The 23,404-nt window shown below is 35.3% G+C and overlaps 1 protein-coding gene across 1 annotated transcript in view; it reads right to left on the bottom strand.

Moving 5' to 3' along the window:
- Positions 1-23,404, bottom strand: part of LOC138691397 (tachykinin-like peptides receptor 86C) — a 371,968-nt gene that overhangs the window by 277,007 nt on the left and 71,557 nt on the right. The window contains exon 2 of the mRNA XM_069813309.1: positions 17,186-17,266. Within this exon, the coding sequence (XP_069669410.1) occupies positions 17,186-17,266 (81 nt within the window). The remainder of the gene's footprint in view (positions 1-17,185; positions 17,267-23,404) is intronic.

The following is a 23,404-nucleotide window of genomic DNA, read 5'->3' as shown; positions in this document are numbered from 1 at the left end:
AGTGACGGCTAAGCGGAGGAAGATCGGGCCCGCCTTTTGTGTTGAGGGTTGACTCGCAAATCAAGAAATGCCGATCACTGCATTGAAAGAAACGGTAACTGACATTTCTACCGAAAAGGTGCCCACTTGAACGTTCCACGTTAAGATAAAGTTATTCAGTTGTGCTTTGATGATAAAGCGAAAGAGACGCGTGCACAATACATGCGTATCTCTAGAAAGTTAATACAAGGTTGGCATTACTCTTATACAGATGGATAAATAACAATGTATACACAATACTTTACTTCATCTCTTAAGTCCGCCGAGTTAGCTCTGTGGTAGCGCGTCTTCGTCCAGACTAGTCGGCCCGGTTCGATTTCCGGCGGGATGAGAAATTTTCATGTAAAATTGCTATCTCGGGACTAGGGGGAGATGGCGGTGCACAAGTTGTAATCACTAAATTGTGCACCAATATACCTGGGTTAAATTTCAAATCTCTCCGCAGTGCATATGAAGACAAGACATATGTCACTGTTGAAAGTGATTCGTCCGTCGGATGGGGACGTTAAGCCTATTGGCCCCGTGATGGTATTCGATAGGAGTAAGGTACGTGCCGGCACCGGGTTTTCCCTTCTACTTTCTTAAGCTTCATCATCATCTTCATCTATTCTCTACACTATACACTATACACGAACACACATATACGCTCATCCTAGTACACGACATAACTCTTCACAGATACACAACATGCATAACGTGGTCAGTCGAAGTGATGTGCAATTTGAAAATAGGTCACAGTACTGCCATCTATTCGCAGTATGAGGAACCCGAATCACGCAAGTGAAGTGGTTAAGCATTAGAGACACACATACACTTCCTCTCTTAATAATATATTCTCTCTACTGCACTATTGCGTTCTTCTTCTTCTTCTTCTTCTTCTTCTTCTTCTTCTCATTATTATTATTATTATTATTATTATTATTATTATTATTATTATTATTATTATGAACATTAAATCCAGACGTTTGAGATGGGGAGGGCATGTAGCACGTATGGGCGAATCCAGAAATGCATATAGAGTGTTAGTTGGGAGGCCGGAAGGAAAAAGACCTTTGGGGAGGCAGAGACGTAGATGGGAAGATAATATTAAACTGGATTTGAGGGAGGTGGGATATGATGGTAGGGACTGAATTAATCTTGCTCAGGATAGGGACCAATGGCGGGCTTATGTAAGAGCGGTAATGAACCTCCGGGTTCCTTAAAAGCAAGTAAGTATTATTATTATTATTATTATTATTATTATTATTATTATTATTTGGCTGTTAATACACATTTTATTCCATTCCATTCAATAGACAAGCCTGAACCTTACAGCAGATTGTGTTTATTTATCCTGGTATTCCATTACCCTACATCCTACATAGTTCCTTACACGCACTATGGGAGTTCCCTCAAATTCGCTGTCAATTTTACTCGTGGCAAGATTGCTGAAAACTTGTATTTAGGCCTATGTGAAAACCTCAATATCGATCTTTTGCAGCAACATACCAACCCATCCTAACGAGAAAGTAAAAACGGAAACACGGACAGAAGAAGATGACCAGACACAGCTGCAAATCAATACGAAGCGAGTGTCCAGTAAGTTTCCGTTAGGGCGTAACAAGCAGCCAAGTTATCTCGTCATTTACATCTGCTTCTCGTTAGAGTCGAATTTAAACTCTAAATCACTGATCGCTTTGTGACGTACACAGGTGTACTAAATTTGCTTGATAATACGTATTTCGTGAGCAAAACTTTCCTGATATTGCTTTTACGTTTCATCAACAAATAAAAGCACCGAGCGATATGGCTGAGACAGCAACACTTGGAACTCGAATTCGGGACTTCCTCACTTCAAACTCCGTATCCAATCAATCTGACTGTGGTTTTTCGTCACAAAGGAAAATGCCGGACTGGAAATTCATCACCACCTTCATCACCAATATCATCATAAATGTTAAAACAAATTCTAAATCAGTTACATGAATACAAGCCATCTCTAATACAAGATAACTTACGCAGAAAATCAAGAACAGTGCCTGACTATTCATATACCCAAAGGTCTATGACCATAGAAGTTAATGTGTATATAAATGAATGTAATTACAAAGAACAAATACAAGAGTTATACACTATAACTTGTGTCAGTATACATATGTATCTCGCTCAGGTTCTTACATTAGAATTCCAACGAACATTTTGTGTTAGTATTCCGTTGACGGAAATGATAAATGTGAAGAAGGGGAAAAAATAGGATATGGACAAGGAAATAAATTAAGATAGAAATAATTAATTTATTATTATTATTATTATTATTATTATTATTATTATTATTATTATTATTATTACCTTTACAAGACGGGAAGTCGTTTCTCTACAGAACAAACAATATTGTGCCAGATTTTCCTATTCCAAAGAAACACTTTTCCAGTCATTTATGCCTGTTGATAGCAACTTTCTGCCTATAAAGTCTCAATATCTCATACACGGTCTTCCCAGTTGTCTTCTTTCGTGACTTTCCTAATTTACCTTTCTAGTGGAGTTGTCATCACATTATCTATCCATTTCAATTGTTTTGCTTTCAGTTTTGAAATTATATCTGGATGCTCATGTATATATAAATTATTGTCTCAACCACCTAGTGTCATCACCTTTGCTCATTCCTGATCAAAAACTAAACATTTAAACCAATAAATTTGGCCTTAGCTTACCTTTCCATTTCAATGCGCACCGTTAAAGGATCTTAAATTAAAGTTTCTTAATGATATTGATAAACTTATCCGTAGTTCTGTCAAGGAAATCTTTGGCTTACCAACAGATGTACCGGATGCAATGCTATATGCTCCTCGAAATTTGAGAGGACTTGGAATTTTTAAAGCACGGTGGGAAGCTTTTCTCCAACATCTTAATGTTTGCAGATTATTAGTTAAAGAAGACAACCCTTATATTAATCTAACTAGGAACCTTCAAGCGAAATTACTGACAGCCTTCGCCACTTACCAATTAATGTCAACGATATTGGAACCGTTAATCCACGTAACATCCGAAAACAACTTCGTGTCACTTCTTATAATCAGTGGAGCGCATTACCTGGGAAAGGTAAAGGAATTACATTCTACTCTCACTGGAAAAAAAAGGTAACACCTGGATTAGCAATAAGAAAGGTCTATCTTGTGGCCAATGGACCGAGGCCATTAAAATGAGCACCAATGTTATCGCAGTTAGATCTCTTCCCGGTAGAAGCCTTAGCAATCCCCATTGCAGCGTGTTAAACAATTCTCTCCGTATTGATTTTATATTGCAGAGAATTAGGACAGTCAGCTTAACGTTTCCATGTTACCATAATGTACCGAAGTATATATGATATTTCCGTACAGGAATTCTTCACCATAAAATTTTCCACGTTACGAGATTTAATTTAATATTCCATCAGTAATTGTTGCTCGAAAGAGATTCTGTACAATCTATAATGTCCCATATATGCATATTTCAACGATGCACGTTGAACATACTCGAACATGAGACTGAATTAAATATTAATTCGCTGGGTTTAGCATGCGACACTCGAGAACGTGTCGGATCCACTTCGCAATTCAAATGGCAAATTCAAGATAATACGGCACTCGTGCATCAAGAAAAGCCATAAATATTAAGAAATTGCTGCACTGGTTAAATCTATATTTTCCTGTTAAATATTTTAATGAAAATCAGTATCTAAAAACCATATTCGTGCCTTAAAGTAATTCCACATGTTCTCTTTAAAATAGAAAGCATGTAAAAGTATTCGTCACAGGGTTGTATCTAGTATCTGAAATATAAAATGTAGTAAAATTAAACCTAGAAATCGTTTTCGGATTTTTTTTTTTTTTGCAGTTTGATTCAACGTTGAAATTTATGGTATAATGGCTACCGTAATTGCTTTTTATTTGAAATGTAGTAGGTTCAAATCTGAATATTCACAGTATATATTTTATCGGACAGAACCATCCAATATACTCTTCTTGTGAGAAGGGACTAAGATGGAGGTGCTATGTGGTCCTAGGTTTGTAGTAACCTATATAAAGAATATTATGAAATTCAACAGATTAATCTCATAAGCAAAGTTCTCAAGGGCTGTGTATCGTCTACCCAAGTTCCTAACAATTAGACTAATCATAGACAAAGTCTTCTGTTAACTGATCTGACTTTCCAGCATCGCTAAAATCTGGTAGTATTTATCCTTGCCTAGCATCAAATCTGCAGTAGTTATCCTTGCTTAGCATCAAATCTGCTAGCAGTTATCCTTGCTTAGCATAATCCCTGTAGTAGTTATCCTTGCCTAACATCAAATCAGTCCACACCTGTGGAGTAACGGCTAGAGCGTCTGGCCGCGAAACCAGGTGGCCCGGGTTGGACTCCCGGTCGGGGCAAGTTATCTGGTTGAGGTTTTTTCCGGGGTTTTCCCTCAACCCAATGTGAGCAAATGCTGGGTAACTTTAGGTGCTGGACCTCGGACTCATTTCACCGGCATTATCACCTTCATCTCATTCAGACGCTAAATAACCTAAGATGTTGATAAAGCGTCGTAAAATAACCTACTAAAAAAAAACATCAATTCTGCTAGCAGTTATTCTTGCTTAGCATCATCCCTGTAGTATTTAACCTTGCCTAACATCAAATCTGCTAGTAGTTATCCTTGTCTAGCATCAAATCTGCTAGGAGTTATCCTTGCTTAGCATCAAATCTGTAGTAGTTATTTTTGCCTAGCATCAAATCTGCTAGTAGTTATTGTTGTCTAGCATCTCATGAGTCTAGTCTAGACAGATAAGACCTACATCGCGAATAGAATTGCATACTGTTATATTTGTGGAGTTCAAAAAGGTTTTAGTGAAAATATTCAGCCAATCATTATTTACGCAATTTGTAAGTGCAAAGACTCTTCAGATATGATTTAACGGTTTAAAAACTACGATGAAACTAATAAAATTAAGGATAATTACTCAGAGGAAATATTACCAAGCTCATTAGAAATCTCAACAACTTTTGGAAGAATTAATTTCCGACCTTTGCATAGAAAACAACATTTTTGTAAAATGTATTGTTTCTAACTATATAGATTATTTAGAGAAGATATGACAATATCAACCTGATGAAATTAAAAGGGTGATATAAATTCTTGCAGCCCACTCGCGAAAACATACTTCACCGACATCTGCCGCAGATAAAAATAATGCAGAATAAGTAGAATGTCATCCTCAATTCTGATAATTGACTTCGCTGCGACTAGGACGAAAGAATATTGTCTATGTACCGGTATATAGAGTATAGACATACATACATACATACATACATACATACATACATACATACATACATACATACATACATACATACATACATACATACATACATGTAAGGCAGGTCTTTCACTGCAAACCCAACATTCTCCAATTTTTCCTTTTTTCTCCCTTCCTCTTAGTCTCCGCATATGATCCACATATCTTAATGTCGTCTATCATCTGATATATTTTTCTGCCCCAAACTCTTCTCCCATTCATCATTCCTTCCAGTTCATTCTTATGTATGTAGTTTTTTTCCCAGTCAATGATTCAACCAATTCCCTTTCCTCTTCCTGACCAGTTTCAGCATTATTCTTTCCCACTCACTCTTTCCAACACAGCTTCATTTCATGTCCATTTCACAGGCTCCAATATAGGGTATATACAGTGGCCTTTACTTACTGACTAGTTTCTCTACATTACGTTGCTACAGAAAATAAACTAATGCGCAATAGGTTGGTAAATTCGATCGGCAAAAATATTGTAAAATGCAATTTACAGTTATAAAATAGAACAAAGGAAGGACATTCTTTGTTAAATCGGACAGCAAAATTCCTTACAACTGTGTAATATATTCTTCCGAGGAATTACACGGTTATAAGGTTTTTTGCTGTCTGATTTCACAAGGCATTTATCGTATGAGGAGCTGCGTGCAATAACAACGTAGCCAGTTAACGCTGTTATTTCTTACATAGTCGATCACAAATATTATTGCAAGACTCTATTACGATGTCCCGAAGTATCAGTTTTATACCTCTCCCCTAAATGGCAAAAGGCGTCTGTAAATCTTTGCTTGCGTAACGCAGCAAATTGTAAGGTGACGTCATTATTAGTGTATTGTATTTGTATGCAATAACACGTTAGTGAGAATTGTACTATTTTCTTTAAATTGGCATTACAATATCGAAACATTATAAAGTCTTGAACTTCATTAATATATAACCCCTTAATGTAAGATTAATTATTACCTAATATAAGGGTTTTGTTCCCAACAATTTTAAATATTCTGCCTCATTTTCTTGTAAAGCGGTTCTTAAAATTAACGCTGCTATTGCACCAGATGTAATATAATAGAGAATATATGTGATAATCATGAAAATGATTTCGTGCCTAAAAGCATAGAAACGAGTAACTTCGAAATAGCGACTTTATGATAAGATATCAGAAACAATTTCACATACAAAGTAACGAAGTTATAATAATACTTAAGAATTTTTATCCTGGGGACCATTTTCAGTAAGAAGTTTATGTGAACGCAGCTCTCATATCAATACTTACAGCACTGAAACAATTTGAATCTTAGTAAACATAATAATAATTGTGATACGCTGTGGAATAAAAAGGAATTCAAAATATAAGTCACAATAAACTCTTGCGAAATACCTTGCTATTTAATGGCAAGACATTTCCTACAATTACAGCACAGAGTGTTTAATGCTCTGTCTTCAATAAAAAAGTCATATTTCGCTACTTCCTCTTAAAACGTTGTTTACGTAATTTTATATTCACGAGTTAGATCTTACACCGATTCTCTGAGTCTTAAAACGACTGTTCAAATATTGTAATATAGTTTTAGTTTCATTCCATTCTTCCAGCGCTTCCTCACCCTGCCAACTTACTCTTCTGTCTGTTGGTTGGTAGAGCGATATATGTTCGGATAATCGATGTGAGTCCTCCACTCGTGTTAGTACCACCTGCTTGTCTAGCTTGATGGCCTCACTGATATTTGTACATGTCAGTCTTCGTTCACTTCCTCATTTCTTTTATGGTGGAAGAGACTATATCCTGTTAGACTTCCTGACAGTCGCGTATCTGCTACTTCAATGCAGTTGTTCTTTTGGTTACATTAGTTGCCATCAGTAACATTTTTTAATTAAACAATGTAGATGTAAGGATACCTTTTATGTCTCTTGACCTAAAAAAAACTTCCCTGTAATTCATGTTATTGCTGAGCCACTAACGTATTGTTTAAATAAATATCTTGTTAATGGTATTTCTCCTAATTCGCTTAATATTCCCAGAAATGTAACCTACTAAATCATATTCTACTAACAGATTTAAATTCTAACTTAGCCCAAAGATTGCAGCGCGTTCATAATGCCTGCATATGTTTCATTTGCAACATTCGGAAATACGACCACATTACACCTTCCCTTGAAACGCTCCAATGGGTAAGATTACAGGACCGAAGATATATCCATTCACTAATTTTCCTATATCGCATCATCAATACTTCTTCGCCTAACTATCTCTCGGTGCGTTTTAATTTCTTGTCCTCTTATGACAGCCTGGGTACTCGTTCTAAAATGACCCTTTATTATCTATGCCTTGCCATAAAACAGCTCACTATTCTTCCTCTTTCACAGTATCAGCAATTCGTTTCTGGAACTCCCTACCCAGCTCCTTCAGGAACTGTCGAACGATATTGCAATTTAAAAGTGAATTGTTTAAACACGTGACCAGTATTCAGGTTTAATTCTCCTTTGTGTGTATAAGTGTATATATGTAATTTTCCTCAGTGTTGTATAGTTATAATTTACATTTGAATTTGTTATTCTTGTAATTTGTAATATTGATTCACCTACCGCTTGCATATTCATTGAGTGTAACTTGTAGCCTTATATTATTTTGTAATTATTATTTAGTATGTTCGAATTATTTTACTCGACTTGTGCTTGTATAACTATATGAATTTTTATTAGTGTTCTTTAAATATTAGTCTGTAAAATTGTATCAGCTTCTTTTGTTTCTGGCTAAGTGGAAGAGAAGGCCTGATGGCCTTAACTTCGCCAGAATAAATATAATAGATATTATTATTATTATTATTATTATTATTATTATTATTATTATTATTATTATTAAATATTGAATTATAGACCAATTTCCGTTCTTCCAGTTTCTCCTAAAATATTAGAAATGGTAACGAAGGTTCAATTATTTTGAAGATAGTAATTTTTTGACATATCCAATTCGGTTTTAGAAAAAAAAATCGATTATAGATGCTGTCGACAATCTTATCTCCTCTTATTATATTGGGTTTAGCGGACCATAGATGTAGATCGGCAACCTTATTCGACTTATCTATGGCATTTGACTGCGCTTCTCACGAAATGATTATAAGAAAACTCCAATATTCTAACACACGGTACTATTTTTGATACATTTGTTAGTTATTTGTCGAATCGTCAGCAAACTGCTTTTATAATGATCAATATTCAGATTATATCAACAAAAATTGAAAACATAATAATGTTTCTTATGATGATTAAAGATTTTCAATGTGCGCCTAATATTACCTCTGAATATAATTTATATTTTATTTGCCGATGATGTCACTCTTTTTTCCATCAATAGCAGTAGTTCGAATTTAAGTTCAGCAATGCTTGATGAGCCCACTAATTGATTTCAAGTAAATGGGTTTAGTTTAAATACAAATAAAACCCAACATTTATTACTTTTTTTTGCGTCATACTTCTGATATTCGTACGGAAGTTTAAACTTATAGACAGAAGACTAACGTGGGTTCCCACGTCGATTCTCTTTGTAACGCATTGTCAAGAATAATTTATTACGACGTTTGAAGGTTTGGTCCAAAAAAAAATTTAAATTTCTGATCATGCAAATTTTCCAGTATAATTGTTTGTGTTATCTATATCTGAGGTAGTTGTAATAATATCGTAGAAATACTCAATGTACAGAAAAAGGCTATGCGCATTTTAACTGGTTTGGCACCTGATGCCCATTGTAATCTTTCATTTGTAAAAGAAGGGTATTTACACTTACTAACATATATTTTCGTTAGTCTGATCGAAATCAAGAGTGTATTAATAAAACTGATACTCGTCAAAATTATAAAGCGCATAATTTTCAACTAGTTGTGCCAAATTCTCATTTTGTCAACAATAAAAGTGTCAATACTGCTTGGTTCATTGTCTGAGAAGAAACGGCCTATTGAAGGATGCACTGGAAGTAATGGTGAACGGGAGAAGTGTTCGGGGCAGAAGAAGATATCAGATTATAGACTACATTAAGATATTCGGATCATATGCGGAGACTAAGACGAATGCAGAAAATAGGAAAGATCGGAGAATGCTGGGTTTGCAGTGAAAGACTTGCCAATGGACGGAACACTTATGTATGTACAGTATTTGCTGCTGATATTTTTAGTAAATCGCTGTTCGGGTCCATCGTGTTCGTCAAAGTGCGTATTTTAAAACTATCCTCTAAACAACTTAATGATTCTTCAGTTATATGCTGGGTTGCAAGAAAGCATTTATAGGTTCATTAAACACTATTGGTCCTATAATTGTTCATTTAGCGTCAGTAAGCGTTGCAAGAATGACCTTTAAAGCTATTGGTTCGTTAAAGCACTCTGTAAACTATAGGTCGAAAATCGGAGCTATAAACTGTTAACGAATCGTTAGCCGCCGTATTGTACGTATATTTCTTGTTTTTGTATCTAACAGTATTAAGTAATATCGTGGATATGTTAGCATCAGAAGTAAGTGAAATGTAATACACATATCACATCACAGTGAACTCGAGATTCATGTGTGTATAGGAAAAGTTTTGTGAATAAAATAATTTTATTACTATTATAGAATAGTTTGACGCAGAGGTTATGTTTGATATGGTACAACATCTACCAAGACCAAGAATACTGAGAGACAGATCGAATCCTCTGGAAGAACATGATAATATTGATTTTAAGGTTAGATTTAGATTATCGAAAGACACATTCATGGCTTTCTTGCATGAAATAGGGCATCATATTGGAAAACAAATCACACGCAGTAAATTGCCTTGCGCTATTACGCAATAGGAGAGTTTCAGAATGTGATAGTGGATCATATTCATGTTTATAAATCTATAGTTTGTAGAATAATAAGATGTGTGACTGCATTGCAAGAATGAGAGAACAGTACATTACTATGCCTCAAGGAAATTCTGTACAAACAGTAAAACAGGATTTCTTCTCAATTTGCAATTTTCCCAACGTTATTGGTGCATAGACTGTAGCTATATGAAAATTCAAAGCCCTACTGGACACTTGAATGAGATGTACCGAAACAGGAAGGGTTACTTCTTTATCAATCTGTAACAAGAATCGTTGCATGTTGGCCTATGTCAGTACTTGATGCCTGTCTTGTGCAAAGTTTGAAAACAATGACTATCCAAAAACACAATATTACCATAGCGACATGCACGTATAATAAGCGAATTATTTGCGCCGACTACGATGGCTCTGTCGTTTTGAATCTTTTCCGTTTAAAGATGGAATAGCTAACAGATCGTTAAATATCACATTTGCAACGACCTATACTTTAAAGACTGGAATAGTTTAAAGGTCATTTACTTAACGAGAGAATAGCAATTTATGGAACAGGTTTCTTGCAACCCAGCAATAGTATTGTATTTTAACTCATTCGTGTAGGCTTATTTTACGTTATTGCATTTATATTGTCAATGTTTGACGAACTGTGTCCGTTGTCACCCTTTTGAGCAATGTCCTCTTCATTGTGCTCGTTAATTTTACGAGTTATATTAGTTTTTTGTTATAGCATTTGTTTTACATACGACATATTAAAATCAAGGTAGGCCTAGTTAAAACAGTCAATTTTTGTTCTAAATTTCTATTATTTAATATTATATTCGCGTGTCTGGGATATTCTCCTCTAAATTCATGGTGTAATTTTATTGCACAGATTAATAGATAGACTGAATTCTTTATGAACGATATACTCGTATCCTTAATATCTGAAAGTTTTCGTTTCCACTCCGCAAAATGCGTTCACAGAAGATAAAAATGTCGCATCTCGATTTAGAACAACTGGACGGACATACGTGAACCGCGCTCCTAAAATGACCTTTAAAGATATCCGGGACAGTCCGTTGACGTCATCTCTCTCTGTTTCAATGTTTTGTTAGGTTACGTTCGATAAGGCTATATCCACGTAGAAGAGCTACAAGTTTTGTAGAGTGGAATAACTTCCAAATTAGTTAATTACTGTGTAGCTATTCGGAGTTGGTCGAATATTCATGTGAAATTCTTCATTCAAAATTAGTTCAAAATTAAATTAAATCTAATGCATTTATTTGCTTACTAGTAAAGGATGATGAAAGACTTCGTAAAGGCATGGACCACACTGGCACAGCATTTCGTTACCTCAGAGAAAATTTTCCACGTGTAAGTGAGACAAAAGTGAAAGAGGGGATGTTCGTGGGTCAACACATAATTACAGATAATATGGGAAACTCGGTTAAATCCGCAGTAATAGTAATTCCTCAGTAGTGCCTGTCAGTAGCGGCCGCTAACCGATATCCTCGGTGAGGTCTGGTATGTAACTTGTATAACTACATCCCTTTGAGAATGTTTATTATCAAATATATTTTGTTATAATGTATTACTACTACTACTACTACTACTACTACTACTACTACTACTACTACTACTACTACTACTACTACTACTACTACTATTATTATTATTATTATTATTATTATTATTAATGAAAAATAATAATGCCACTCACCAAATAAGTTACTATGCTGTTTGTATGATTCACTGTTTGAATGAATTGAAAGTAATGCATATTGTATCAGCTAAAGAAGTAGTTTTTAAAATTCTCCTCAGTAGACACAATGATCTCTTTTTGATAGCAACAAGCACTATCAACAGAAAAGTTTATTTCGCATCACATTACCGCATAACCATTTATGTTGCTAGAATAGGATGCATTGAAAGCAGAAAAGTTTATTTCGCATCACATTACCACATAACCATTTATGTTGCTAGAATAGGATGCATTGAAAGCAGAAAAGTTTTTTTCGCATCACATTACCACATAACCATTTATGTTGCTAGAATAGGATGCATTGAAAGCAGAAAAGTTTTTTTCGCATCACATTACCACATAACCATTTATGTTGATAGAATAGGATGCATTGAAAGCAGAAAAGTTTATTTCGCATCACGTTACCACGTAACCATTTATGTTGCTAGAATAGGATGCATTGAAAGCAGAAAAGTTTATTTCGCATCACATTACCACGTAACCATTTATGTTGCTAGAATAGGATGCATTGAAAGCTCGCATATTAAGATCAGCCTTTAGCCCAGTGATGTCAAAGCAAGCGCATTTTTCTGACCTTGACGTCGTGCGCGGGCAGCAAGCGCAAAGTATGGAAAGAGGAAGGGTTGTGTATATGAATAAGCATCCTGTTGGATTGCGAAAACAGTGGTGCACAAACTTCAAACGGAACGTGAAATTTTATGTCGTTATTTTTATATGGCTGCTTCCTGTTTGATGTTATCTATATTGTCTGTAAAACAAAAGTACTAACACTGATTTCTTAATATTTCACTTGTGTTTTAAATGTTAATAACATAATAGAGAGTTAAGAAGGAATATTCTCTTAAATTCCATAGTAGTATAATTATACTGTATTAAGTGAATGAAACACATCATTCATAAAGAAAGTGATATTCCAAAGAAAGGGATTGAGTATGACATGATAAGTTGGAATTGATATTGATGGTATCTTTACAAAAGTAATCAATAAACTAATCAAAACAGTATTACAGTACAAAGCAAAGTTACCTAGGTACTGTATATGTTTTAAGTGTAACTAATATTACATAACAAAACTCTTATCGCATTATGCTTTTAAGGTGATATTAATTGTTAGCAACTTCCTATCATCAGAATATTAAATTATTTTCTCGAAATCTGCTGAAGCTATAGAACTGACATTTTTACAACACATGGGCACGCATCTTGTGCTTACGATGTAACAGTAGTTGCTTTGTTAATTCATTTCCTTACAAACAATTTCCATGCGAATATTTTCAAAATTTGAATACACTATCTTCAGTAATACGCATATACGGTATATAGATTTACGAAAACATTCTGTAAGGCTACTAAATAAATAGGACTATATCTGAAAATTTCACTTTTCTATAAGAAAAGTTGAGAAAATATTTCTTTTCAATAAAAAAATTCAAACATATGAAAAATGAGCATTAAAATTAAAACTTATATTCCTATAATGCACTTATACTTCTCAGGCAAATCTAAAAATTAACATGAATATACATAGTTTTAATAAGTTCTCTTCCTTTTATCTATTGAATCAGTGCTGGCCATCCCTGAATATAGCTCGACCAAGCGGCATATACTACCTTTTTCGTCTGTCTCTTTCCTTTCCGCTGTAAAGCGCTCAGGCTCTCCTGAGCTCTAAAGCGCGCTCTTGCTCCTATGGGTATCAATTGACATGCCTGCTTTAGCCTATATATCTGAAAAATTGTCAGTGATGCCGCAGGTATCTCTTTATTTAAAACTTCCCTTCTTTGAATATTACATCTTCCCGAAAAATGATATTCTAAGAATGAATTAATTATAACATCATTATTTCTCGCATCTATTTACGTTTCTATTTTCCCGAAACACATAATCACACTGGACCACACTCAGTACTGTACTACGAAGGACAATAGTACAACACCCTCTTATAATCCATAAACTGACATCAATGGGAGAGAACAGTGTGTGCTCATGCGTGCTAAACAGCGGGAATTTTTGTGTTATTTATGGCTTATTTAGAAAAAAGGATCAGCACTGATATTCTAACCCCATCCCACCCTTGAGACCGGCATTCACAAGAGATCGGTCTATGGATGGAAGAAGTGAGAGCTGGCCAGGCCACGAAGCCTGAAGAATTGTGCCTGAAGTACAGCTTTTCAAGTGCAACCCCAAAGTCCGCGAACACATACGAAGATCAGAAGCCAGAGCGTTAAGGCTTGAGAAACAAATTTTACTGCAAGACAGGTCTATATACATCGCAAATTTTTCAAATATTTCGACAATGCTCTGTGCTTCATGCAAACTATTAATATTTCAATATTATATAAAAACAACATTTGAGTTCAGTTAAGCCAAGTGATTGAAGCCCGGTCACACTTGCCTCAGTCAATCAGCCGCCACTGGTGCCTATAGACTATATTGAGCCTGAAAGTACGTTTTAAAGACTGTCGAGAGACAATATTGTCTCTAAAATGCTATATGAAAAATATTACGAATATTTCATATACTGTATACTTCTGGAGGCAATACAGTGAAATATTAGAAGTTTGTTCTTTTTGTACTTTGCTACAGGGGTCTATAGTTATAAAAAAGAGGAGTGGATACAGGAAAATTTTAGTGTTATGTAATTTAAATTCTGTATTTTTGTAAAAGACAGAGAAAAGACTCTATGCGCAAAATACATACAACACAAATTCATTTCAATTTTCACTCAGCAGCTTAACTTCGGTTGTCCTTTTCTTAGCAATTTTTCCGATACTGTAAAATGTTGCGCGGGATCTGAGTGAAATCCCACAACACTTTCTGCTCTCTGTAATCATCTAAATTAGTTATTCCGACATGCTCATGTCCTAGTCAGTATCTTGGATTAAACTTCACACGTTAGGCAGGTCATATTCAGAGTGGATTTAGAAAATCGATCATTTTCCTATGAATAGATCTGCTGTGCTTGAAGATGCCTGTGCTGTATTTCATATCTATAAATTCAAAGAGGACCTGGCGCAAACACAGAAGTTAAAACAACGAAGACAACGTAAGAGAAGGCGATGGACTGAGGAGCAGATATATTATGTTGATGATTTTCAAATGCGATTATAACGTTTTGTTGTTATTATTCAACAGTATACACGATGAACCGTAAGTAATGTCATTAATTCAAGGGGTTGTTCTTTCGTGAATGTTACTTATGTTCCGCCCACTATAGGAGACATATGCCAGTTTTACACTAATCCTAAACATATTTAGTATAACTTGTTGCTTGTGGGCCATCCCAAACCCCGATCTCCACCCCTAAGAGCGCCAGTCCTTATATACCCGTCACTCAAGGCCTTCTGACAAATAAAAGCAATTAACAATAGCTATCTCAGTCGTGACAACCTCATAAAATATCCTATCAATTGAATAATAGATCTTACTACGTACAACATAATTATATTATATTATTATAATAGTATTACCCATTTCAGCGAGTACTGACGACAACTGCAAAATACGACAATTTGGTCCAGGGAGCATTCTCTTTTGGCACAAGGATGATTTATGTAACATGTTTCTAAATTAGTCTTTTAAATACCGGTACATTCTTTAATATAATTTGGTCCAGGGAGCACAAGGATGATTTATGTAACATGTTTCTAAATGATTAGTCTTTTAAATACCGGTACATTCTTTAATAAGTCACTGAAAAACAAATGTGAATATAGGGATGTGGAGTGAGTACGAAATTATTATTTTTTGGAGCATCATTTTTACGTAAATAACGACAAATAAAAACTAACATGTATTTTAAGAAATACAGGAAACAAGCATGAATATTATTCACCATTCTTAATGATTTTGGGATAGAAAAAGAAAACGTATGGAATAGAAATTACATACAATTAATGTGCGTGTAATAAACAATAAGCAAACTATCTTCGATCAACCATTTCAAAACAACGTGAATATAGCGTGGATTGTGTAGGAAAATAATTTCTTATATATTGCTCCCAATGTGCATGGTTGTTAACTTATGAAAACAAATGAAAATTAACATGGCATATAAACACTATTTGAAGAAAGATAGGCGATATTAAGTAATATTCAGCGTTCTTAATGATCTTTGGATGGAAAATAACAATGAAATATGTATAAAATAGAAATTACGTACAGGTGAGCATATAAAAAACAGTAAGTAGAATCATATCTGATTAATAAGCTTAAATTACTCCAGGTTAAGTGTAAGAGTGGCCTATATCTAACGATGTCTCCCAGCAAATTACTTAATTCATAAAAACAAAAAAATCGTGTTAGAAGATTGAATTTGTGTATTTTTTCTGAAACTTTCCAAATATCTGTAGGCAGTCTTTTACATTAGATTGCCGAAAATTGGTTTATAGCGCAGCATTGGGAGTGATAAAAGTGTGAAATATTCGTTCAGTGGGCGGTGGATACTCTACATTGACCGAATTGTTATATATGAAATATTTCATAGCGTGTTTTTGGAAAGCCATTGATTTAATTCTCTATATGCTCAGTCTATTTTAGTCTATGATAATGAATGATTTAAAGTCTTCAAACTCACAGATAACACACATCAAATTCTCTTCTTTCTCATTGTCATCAGCTTCCATTATTTACCGCTGGTAGCGCCACATACAAACATTGTTGCCATTAATTATTGAATGATGCATGTACTTATATACTATAGGTTTCAAATTAGATTGATGTTAATTCGATTTTTAAAATTGGATTCAGCTACATGAAGGTTTAAAATTCAAGTTTCTCAAAACGTTAAATTCTGAGTTGTTCCCCTTTTGAACTGGACCGCTTATATAAAACAATTTTTATCTCGAAAAGGCAGCAAAACGAGCAAAATTGCATTAAAATAATATATCTCAAAGAATAACTTCCTAACATTAAAGTTACTACTTACCGTTGACTCTGTGTAAATAAGCAATTGCCATACCTTCACTTATTATTTTGAAGTCGTCTGAAGTCCAATTTTTGCGGAATTACCTACATTATTAATTAAGGAATTACCCAAATTGTTCCTTTTCAACCCTAATGAGTGTACAAATTAAAATATTTCTATCTTAATATTTGTCTATATTTCATCAACTAAACAATTGTTTGTCTATATCTATATACCTCGATATTCTTTCCTGTAAAAATTGCGACATAAATTTACGTGTTTTCCTCTTATTACTGTGAAATTAATCAGCTTCCCATATTATTAAATTTCTTATAGACCACTCATAATATAGCGTAATATAAAAAACTCACAAATATTCCGTCATTGACGTTGGGTACCTCCCGTCTGGCCACTGCATATAGCACACAATTCTTGTTTGGTCGTTGGCGTATCTGAAACACACAAAAGGTAAAATAGTAAGTGTAAGTTTTTAATTACTCATTAATTGAATGAGTTTTGTATGCAGCTTGGGCTGAACTGTGACCAATTGAGCTACTCTACCCATTCTCATTATTAGACCGCGGAGTGCGGGCCCTAATACGGCGATTGCAGTTGACTATTCAGACGGGTATAGAGTATGACGTAAGTCTCTCTCGCCTTTCGCCGTACTGTTCCGTGCATCGAACCCGAAACATTCAGAGTGTGTTTAGCTGTCATACTGAAGAGTTGCGTGTATGAAATGACACACACTGCAATGCCTAAAACAACTAACTCTGGAAGTCCAATACTAAATAATTTAGTGGAACAATTCGGACGCGATATATTTAGGCTATTATAGAAGAAGAAGATAGTGTTGTATGTGTCGCGAGATTATTACGAACTAAGAAGCACTATTCTGATAGACGCTGTAATAGTAAAGCACACAAGGAAAATGTTGAACGAAATTCAAACAGGAACCATCGAGTTCAAATACCGGTAGTCGGTCACAATTCAATATAGACTTGTGTGACACACAAATATTCCATTCAGAACTTTGGACAATCCCCACTTTAGATCATTTCTGGAAAAATATACAAATCAACATATTCCAGGAGAAGCAACAATACGTAAAGAATATTTGCCAATTTCGTACCAGAATACGATTGCCAAAATTCGAGAAAGCGTGAACGATCAGAAAATATATGGGTTTAAGTTGATGAGTCTACAGACGTAAGTGGTAGATATGTGGCAAATGTGGTGGTCGGTATACTTTCCGAGAACTGTGTAGGGAAAACATTTGTGCTTACTTGAGAGAAATTGGAAAAGGTAAACCTTGCAAATATTGTCCAAGATTTTTATAAGGCTATGCGCTTTTTATGGCCGGAGGATTAAATATGATCATGCACTTCTTTTCGTCACTGATTCAGCTCCATATACTGTATTATTAAGGCAACAAAACAACTTAAAGAACGGTATAACAACATGGTGCATTTAACTTGCCTGGCGCACGGGTTACATAGAGTTGCTGAAGCTATTCGTGCTTTACATAGCAATGTGGACTGTTTTATACCGTCTATGAAAAAAAAAATTCTCAAAGCCCTTCAAGAATATTAAAATTTCGAGAAACTGTACCAGATATCCCCCTTCCACCTCAACCCGTAGTTACAAGATGGGGCACCTGGCTTGAAGCTGCCTTATATTTCGCAGAACGTTACAATAAAGTCAAACTAGTTGTACATGCATTAGATGGCGAAGATTCAATAGCAAAATCCTTGATTTCAGAAAATATGCATCAAAATCTACAATTCATAAAGACCAATTACGGAAACTTGCCACAAGTTATAACTCAACTGGAAACGTCTGGTCTACAAATGTCCTAGTGTATTAAATTAATTGAAAAGTATCGGAAATTATTAACAAGATACCCCAAGGACTGTATCCTGATAAGGTAAATGACAAATTACGTAGTGTAATAACAAAAATAATGGCTATGCAGTGTTGAACACTTTGGTGAAAAAACAGGACGAAAACTTAAATGACAATGTAAATCTTTTCACGTACTCTCCATTAACCTCATGCGATGTCGAAAGACAATTTTCGCAGTACAAACATATTGTAACTGATAAACGGTGAAGTTTCTCCTTTGACAATCTACATAGTTATACATCGTAACTCCTTATTGTAAAGAAAAAGATTCCGTTGACAACGCATCAATTAGATAAGTACTAAATGTATGATTATTGTATGTATGCAATTCATACACACAAGACTGTACGTCTGAAGCACGCACAGTGAGTTGCTTACCTGAGAGTTCAGTACACACGCCACGGAACGCTCCAGTCATACTTAACTTGACGGTAAAGGGCCCGCACCCCCGCGGTTTACTCATTATATTAAATATTATTTACTGTTTTTCCCGTTAGTGTCAGAAGCCTTTACGGAATTTCGTCATATTTTCCGACAGATACATCTGTAATCTCCAAACGACCTTCGCCAGCAGGGATAGTCTCAACAAAGCAGCCAGAAACAATCGGAAATTGTACAGAATGAGCCAGTCAGGGCTAGAACGGCTCGGCGGAAAGTCGTATGCGTAGTATCTGCTGCGTAATCGCAGTGATTAGACCTCTTGCTCGCGTACGTTTCGTGTTTAGTTACTTAAACACGTTCACACAGTGAGGCTGCAGCTGTATACCGTACATTTAGAGTACAGTAGTGTGTCCATTATGAAATATAGCTTTGAACAACGAGTGTTTATTTACAACAACTTTGTGAAATACGAATCTTGGAGAACAGTTGTAACAAACTTCCGTCAGTCATTCCCTGATTCGCCAGAGCCTTCTAAAGCAATGATTATAATTTAGTAAAGAAATTTCGTACAACTGGATCAGTATTGGATAAGAAACGAACATGTGTGAAGCGTGTTTTCACTGAGGAGATGTTGGATGAAATTGGCCACCGATTAGAAAGAAGCCCTACGACATCATCCCGCCGTGTAGCTCAGCAGGTAGGGGTGTCAGAGTCTTCAGTGGTAAGAGGTAGGAAACAAAATTAAAACCTCACAAAATTCATGTAGTTCTGAGGTTAACGGAACCCGATTATCAGAGCAGATTTAGGTTTTGCATGTAGTTCCAAGAATCAGTGTAGGATGGACTACTTGACCCCATCTTAATTTTTTATGGTGACGGAGCATGGTTCCACCTCATTGGTTAAAAGTGAAGTTTACGCGAATAACCCACAGTCACTTGAGGAACTCAAACAAAATAACCGGCATGAAATTCGAGCCATTTCGGAGAACGAACTGCGGCGAGTTGCTGGACATGTCTTCAGGAGATGTGCAGCCTGCCAGATATCATAAGGACGTCATTTAGAACATGAATTATGAACTCGGTAATTATATCATTACGCAATACTAACCGCAAAACCGCGGAACGAATCCTCCGCATATGGTAGCGTCGTTACGCATGAATCAGCCGCTGTGAGTGCGGTTAGGAGTCTAGCTCTGGCTGGTGCACCCTGTATATATTTGGACCTCCTTAAATCATGAACAGGGTTCTTCTACTTGACGTAAATATATGACGCGAGTTTATAGGCTCTACTTCCCTTCAGAAGAAAACTGTGATGAAGCAATTCCATCGACCTTCTCCAGATTTAAATCCTGATAGCTCTCAGACTACCGAGGATCATTAGTTGACATTAATTCCTTTCAGTTTCACTAAAATCTCTCACAGTTTAGACACTGTTCCTACTTTCCAAGGACTCAAATTTCTTCTTGCCTTAACTCTTAACCTGAAACATTTATGCTCGAGGGTGAAATGAATTAAACATTACGGAGGTTTCAACATCTGCCCCCACTTGCCAAATTCTTACTTAGGGACGGTATTAAGTTACGCCACAATATTCTGACGTCACTTGCTTAGCTAACGAGAGAGACAGGCTACGGCGCAAATCGAAGTCACATGATTATGTCGGTCTAGTCATGGCCATCATGACATTCGCCTAATATAAATACACGTTCAAAGTTCTAAAGAACAAAGGAATTACTATGTTAAACTCCAGTTAAACGTGTAATTATATACAAACTTGTTTCATTTTGGCCATGTTATGATTAAGAATGTGACGTTGTGCCGTAGTCTGTCTTTCTCGTTAGCTACGCTTAGTACTGGCAAGGAATTACGTCACACTATCTCTAACAGTTGGCAGAGTTCACTTAGGCAAGGGGAGTGGGCCTACGGGAGTAAAGAGAGTAGGCCTAGACTTATTTTTTGTATAGGGACATCACTTTATTTTTACCAACATTTTTAACATTAACCTGGCTATACTCGGAAACACTGTTACCCCCTTCCATTACAGGAGTTTGGTGTTAATAGTGCAATATGTGAACAAATCATTTTACTAGCTATAGGAGGAGAGAAAAGTAGTGTATCCATTTATGTTACAGGGAAATACGATATTAGGATTTTCAGTTTGATAATTACTTTTACGGCATTTTATCAAAATACGGTAGAGTAGTAACATTTTTTTTTTTTTTTTTTCCACAAACTCAACTCTTCAGGCGGTTTTATTCATTATATAATGGCTACTTTATTCAGCATATTACCGCACTTTCGGTAATTCTAATCTTCACTTCTGCTCAGTCCACACAGATAAAGTTATTCAGTCAAGCTACTCACCGCACCTGTGCGAAGTAAGCAGGGGAGGTATTTACGGAGATCGCGAAAATCACGACATAATAGATGTTCCTAATTATGCTAGCTGAAGAATACAATGCGTGCAACTCTGCGTTGTATAACTTTCTCCAACTCCTGTAACTTCATCCCTCTTAGCCCCAAATATTTTCCTAAGAACCTTATTCTCAGACACCCTTAATCTCTGTTCCTCTCTCAAAGTGAGAGTCCAAGTTTCACAGCCATACAGAATAACCAGTAATATAACTGTTTTATGAATTCTAACTTTCAGATTTTTTGACAGCAGACTGGATGATTAAAGCTTCTCAACCGAATAATAACAGGCAATTCCCATATTTATTCTGCGTTTAATTTCCTCCCGGGTGTCATTTATATTTGTTACTGTTGCTCCAAGGTATTTGAATTTTTCCACCTCTTCGAAGGATAAATCTCCAACAAATCATTTGAATACTCCATGAAAACGCTGTAATACATAATGTGATAAGATAAGATCTTTGTTGAATTGAATTGTGAAGCTATTTTGTTTCTTGCTCTGTACATTAATTTTGTCCTTAATGAAGGAAACATTCTGATTTTATATGTTACATTTATACTTACTTTCCCAAGTTTGCAGTGTCGAAATCTGTAATAGTTAGATAAGGTAATCCATATATGGTATTTTATGATTCGCAGGGAGAAATATTTTCCAGTTACAGTCATTATTTTCTCATGAATATGTTTCCACAGATTTAAGTTTTCATAGAAATTAATTGCAATTACTTTACGATTTGATGTTGAAACGTATACTTTCCTGCGCCAGTCTGCTCACAGTAAACGAATAGCACTATCGTATCACTGTATTACGATTTCTGGTAAAGATAATGTGACGCATGCATAGAACATCGATTATGTGACTTTACTGTTTACTGTAAACGAAAACCAGTGTGACAAACACTCTCTATTAATAAAATGAAATGATCTATGAACCAATCGACCATGAATGCAAATGTAACAGTCACGATGACAGTCACGATAAAATATGGAAGCTAACAAGAAATGAAGAAAGGAGTATATGAGTGCATACTTTCAACGCAAAAGTAAGTTAAAGATCAAAGTGAGCAAGTAAATAAACGAGACTGAACAGTAAAAAAGGACATATATGTGAATATAGGTAAGAGTCTCATAATCTCATCTTGTTATTCTTATTTTTGGATTTAAAATTAATTACCTATATACAGAATAAAGTTTTCTCTTTCACAATATTATGAATTATTCGATTTCAGGATTTCAAATATCTATGATATATTAACCGGATAACACTCTTCGGTCCATTTGCGTCACCCAGTAGTAAAAAAACTTGTCATCAAACGTCGCTGCAACGTAACCTAGGTTTGCAAATTTCGTAAATATTTCTTCTGTACTGCAAGGACAAAGTGAAACAGTCTGTTACTCTTTTTCTTTAAAGTTTGTACATACATCGCTGAGCATGATATTTTTTTCTCAATTTTATGTGAACGAAATTTTTCCGCTTAGAATACATTGTTGATTAACTAGACAGTGAAATCGTATTTACAAAAATCTATTATATAAAATAAACACGGCTTATACAGGGATATAATTTTATTTTTAATTCAATTTTATTGTACCTGAGTTTTTTAATGTACTTCACTCCCACCCCTTCTACTAATGAAGTTCCAACTGTCCTCTACACAGAATCAAGGCATCATATAGTAAATAGTACTGAGTTAGTGAGTATAGTACGTTCCATAAATATGTTCGCGTTTTCCAGTGACGAAAGAGCTTTCAATATTGAATCATATTTTCGTACAGGTACTGTCATCCGTTTGCCTACGTCGCATCCCGATTTCCCCCACCTGCTTCTGCTCACCTCTCTGTAAAGGCTAGTGGCTGGGCTGTCTTAGCTCTTTTCTGAAAACATTAATTTCT

This window comes from Periplaneta americana, chromosome 16 (assembly GCF_040183065.1).
Source record: "Periplaneta americana isolate PAMFEO1 chromosome 16, P.americana_PAMFEO1_priV1, whole genome shotgun sequence".
Lineage (NCBI taxonomy): Eukaryota > Metazoa > Arthropoda > Insecta > Blattodea > Blattidae > Periplaneta > Periplaneta americana.
This window is presented reverse-complemented; position numbering and strand designations above follow the sequence as displayed.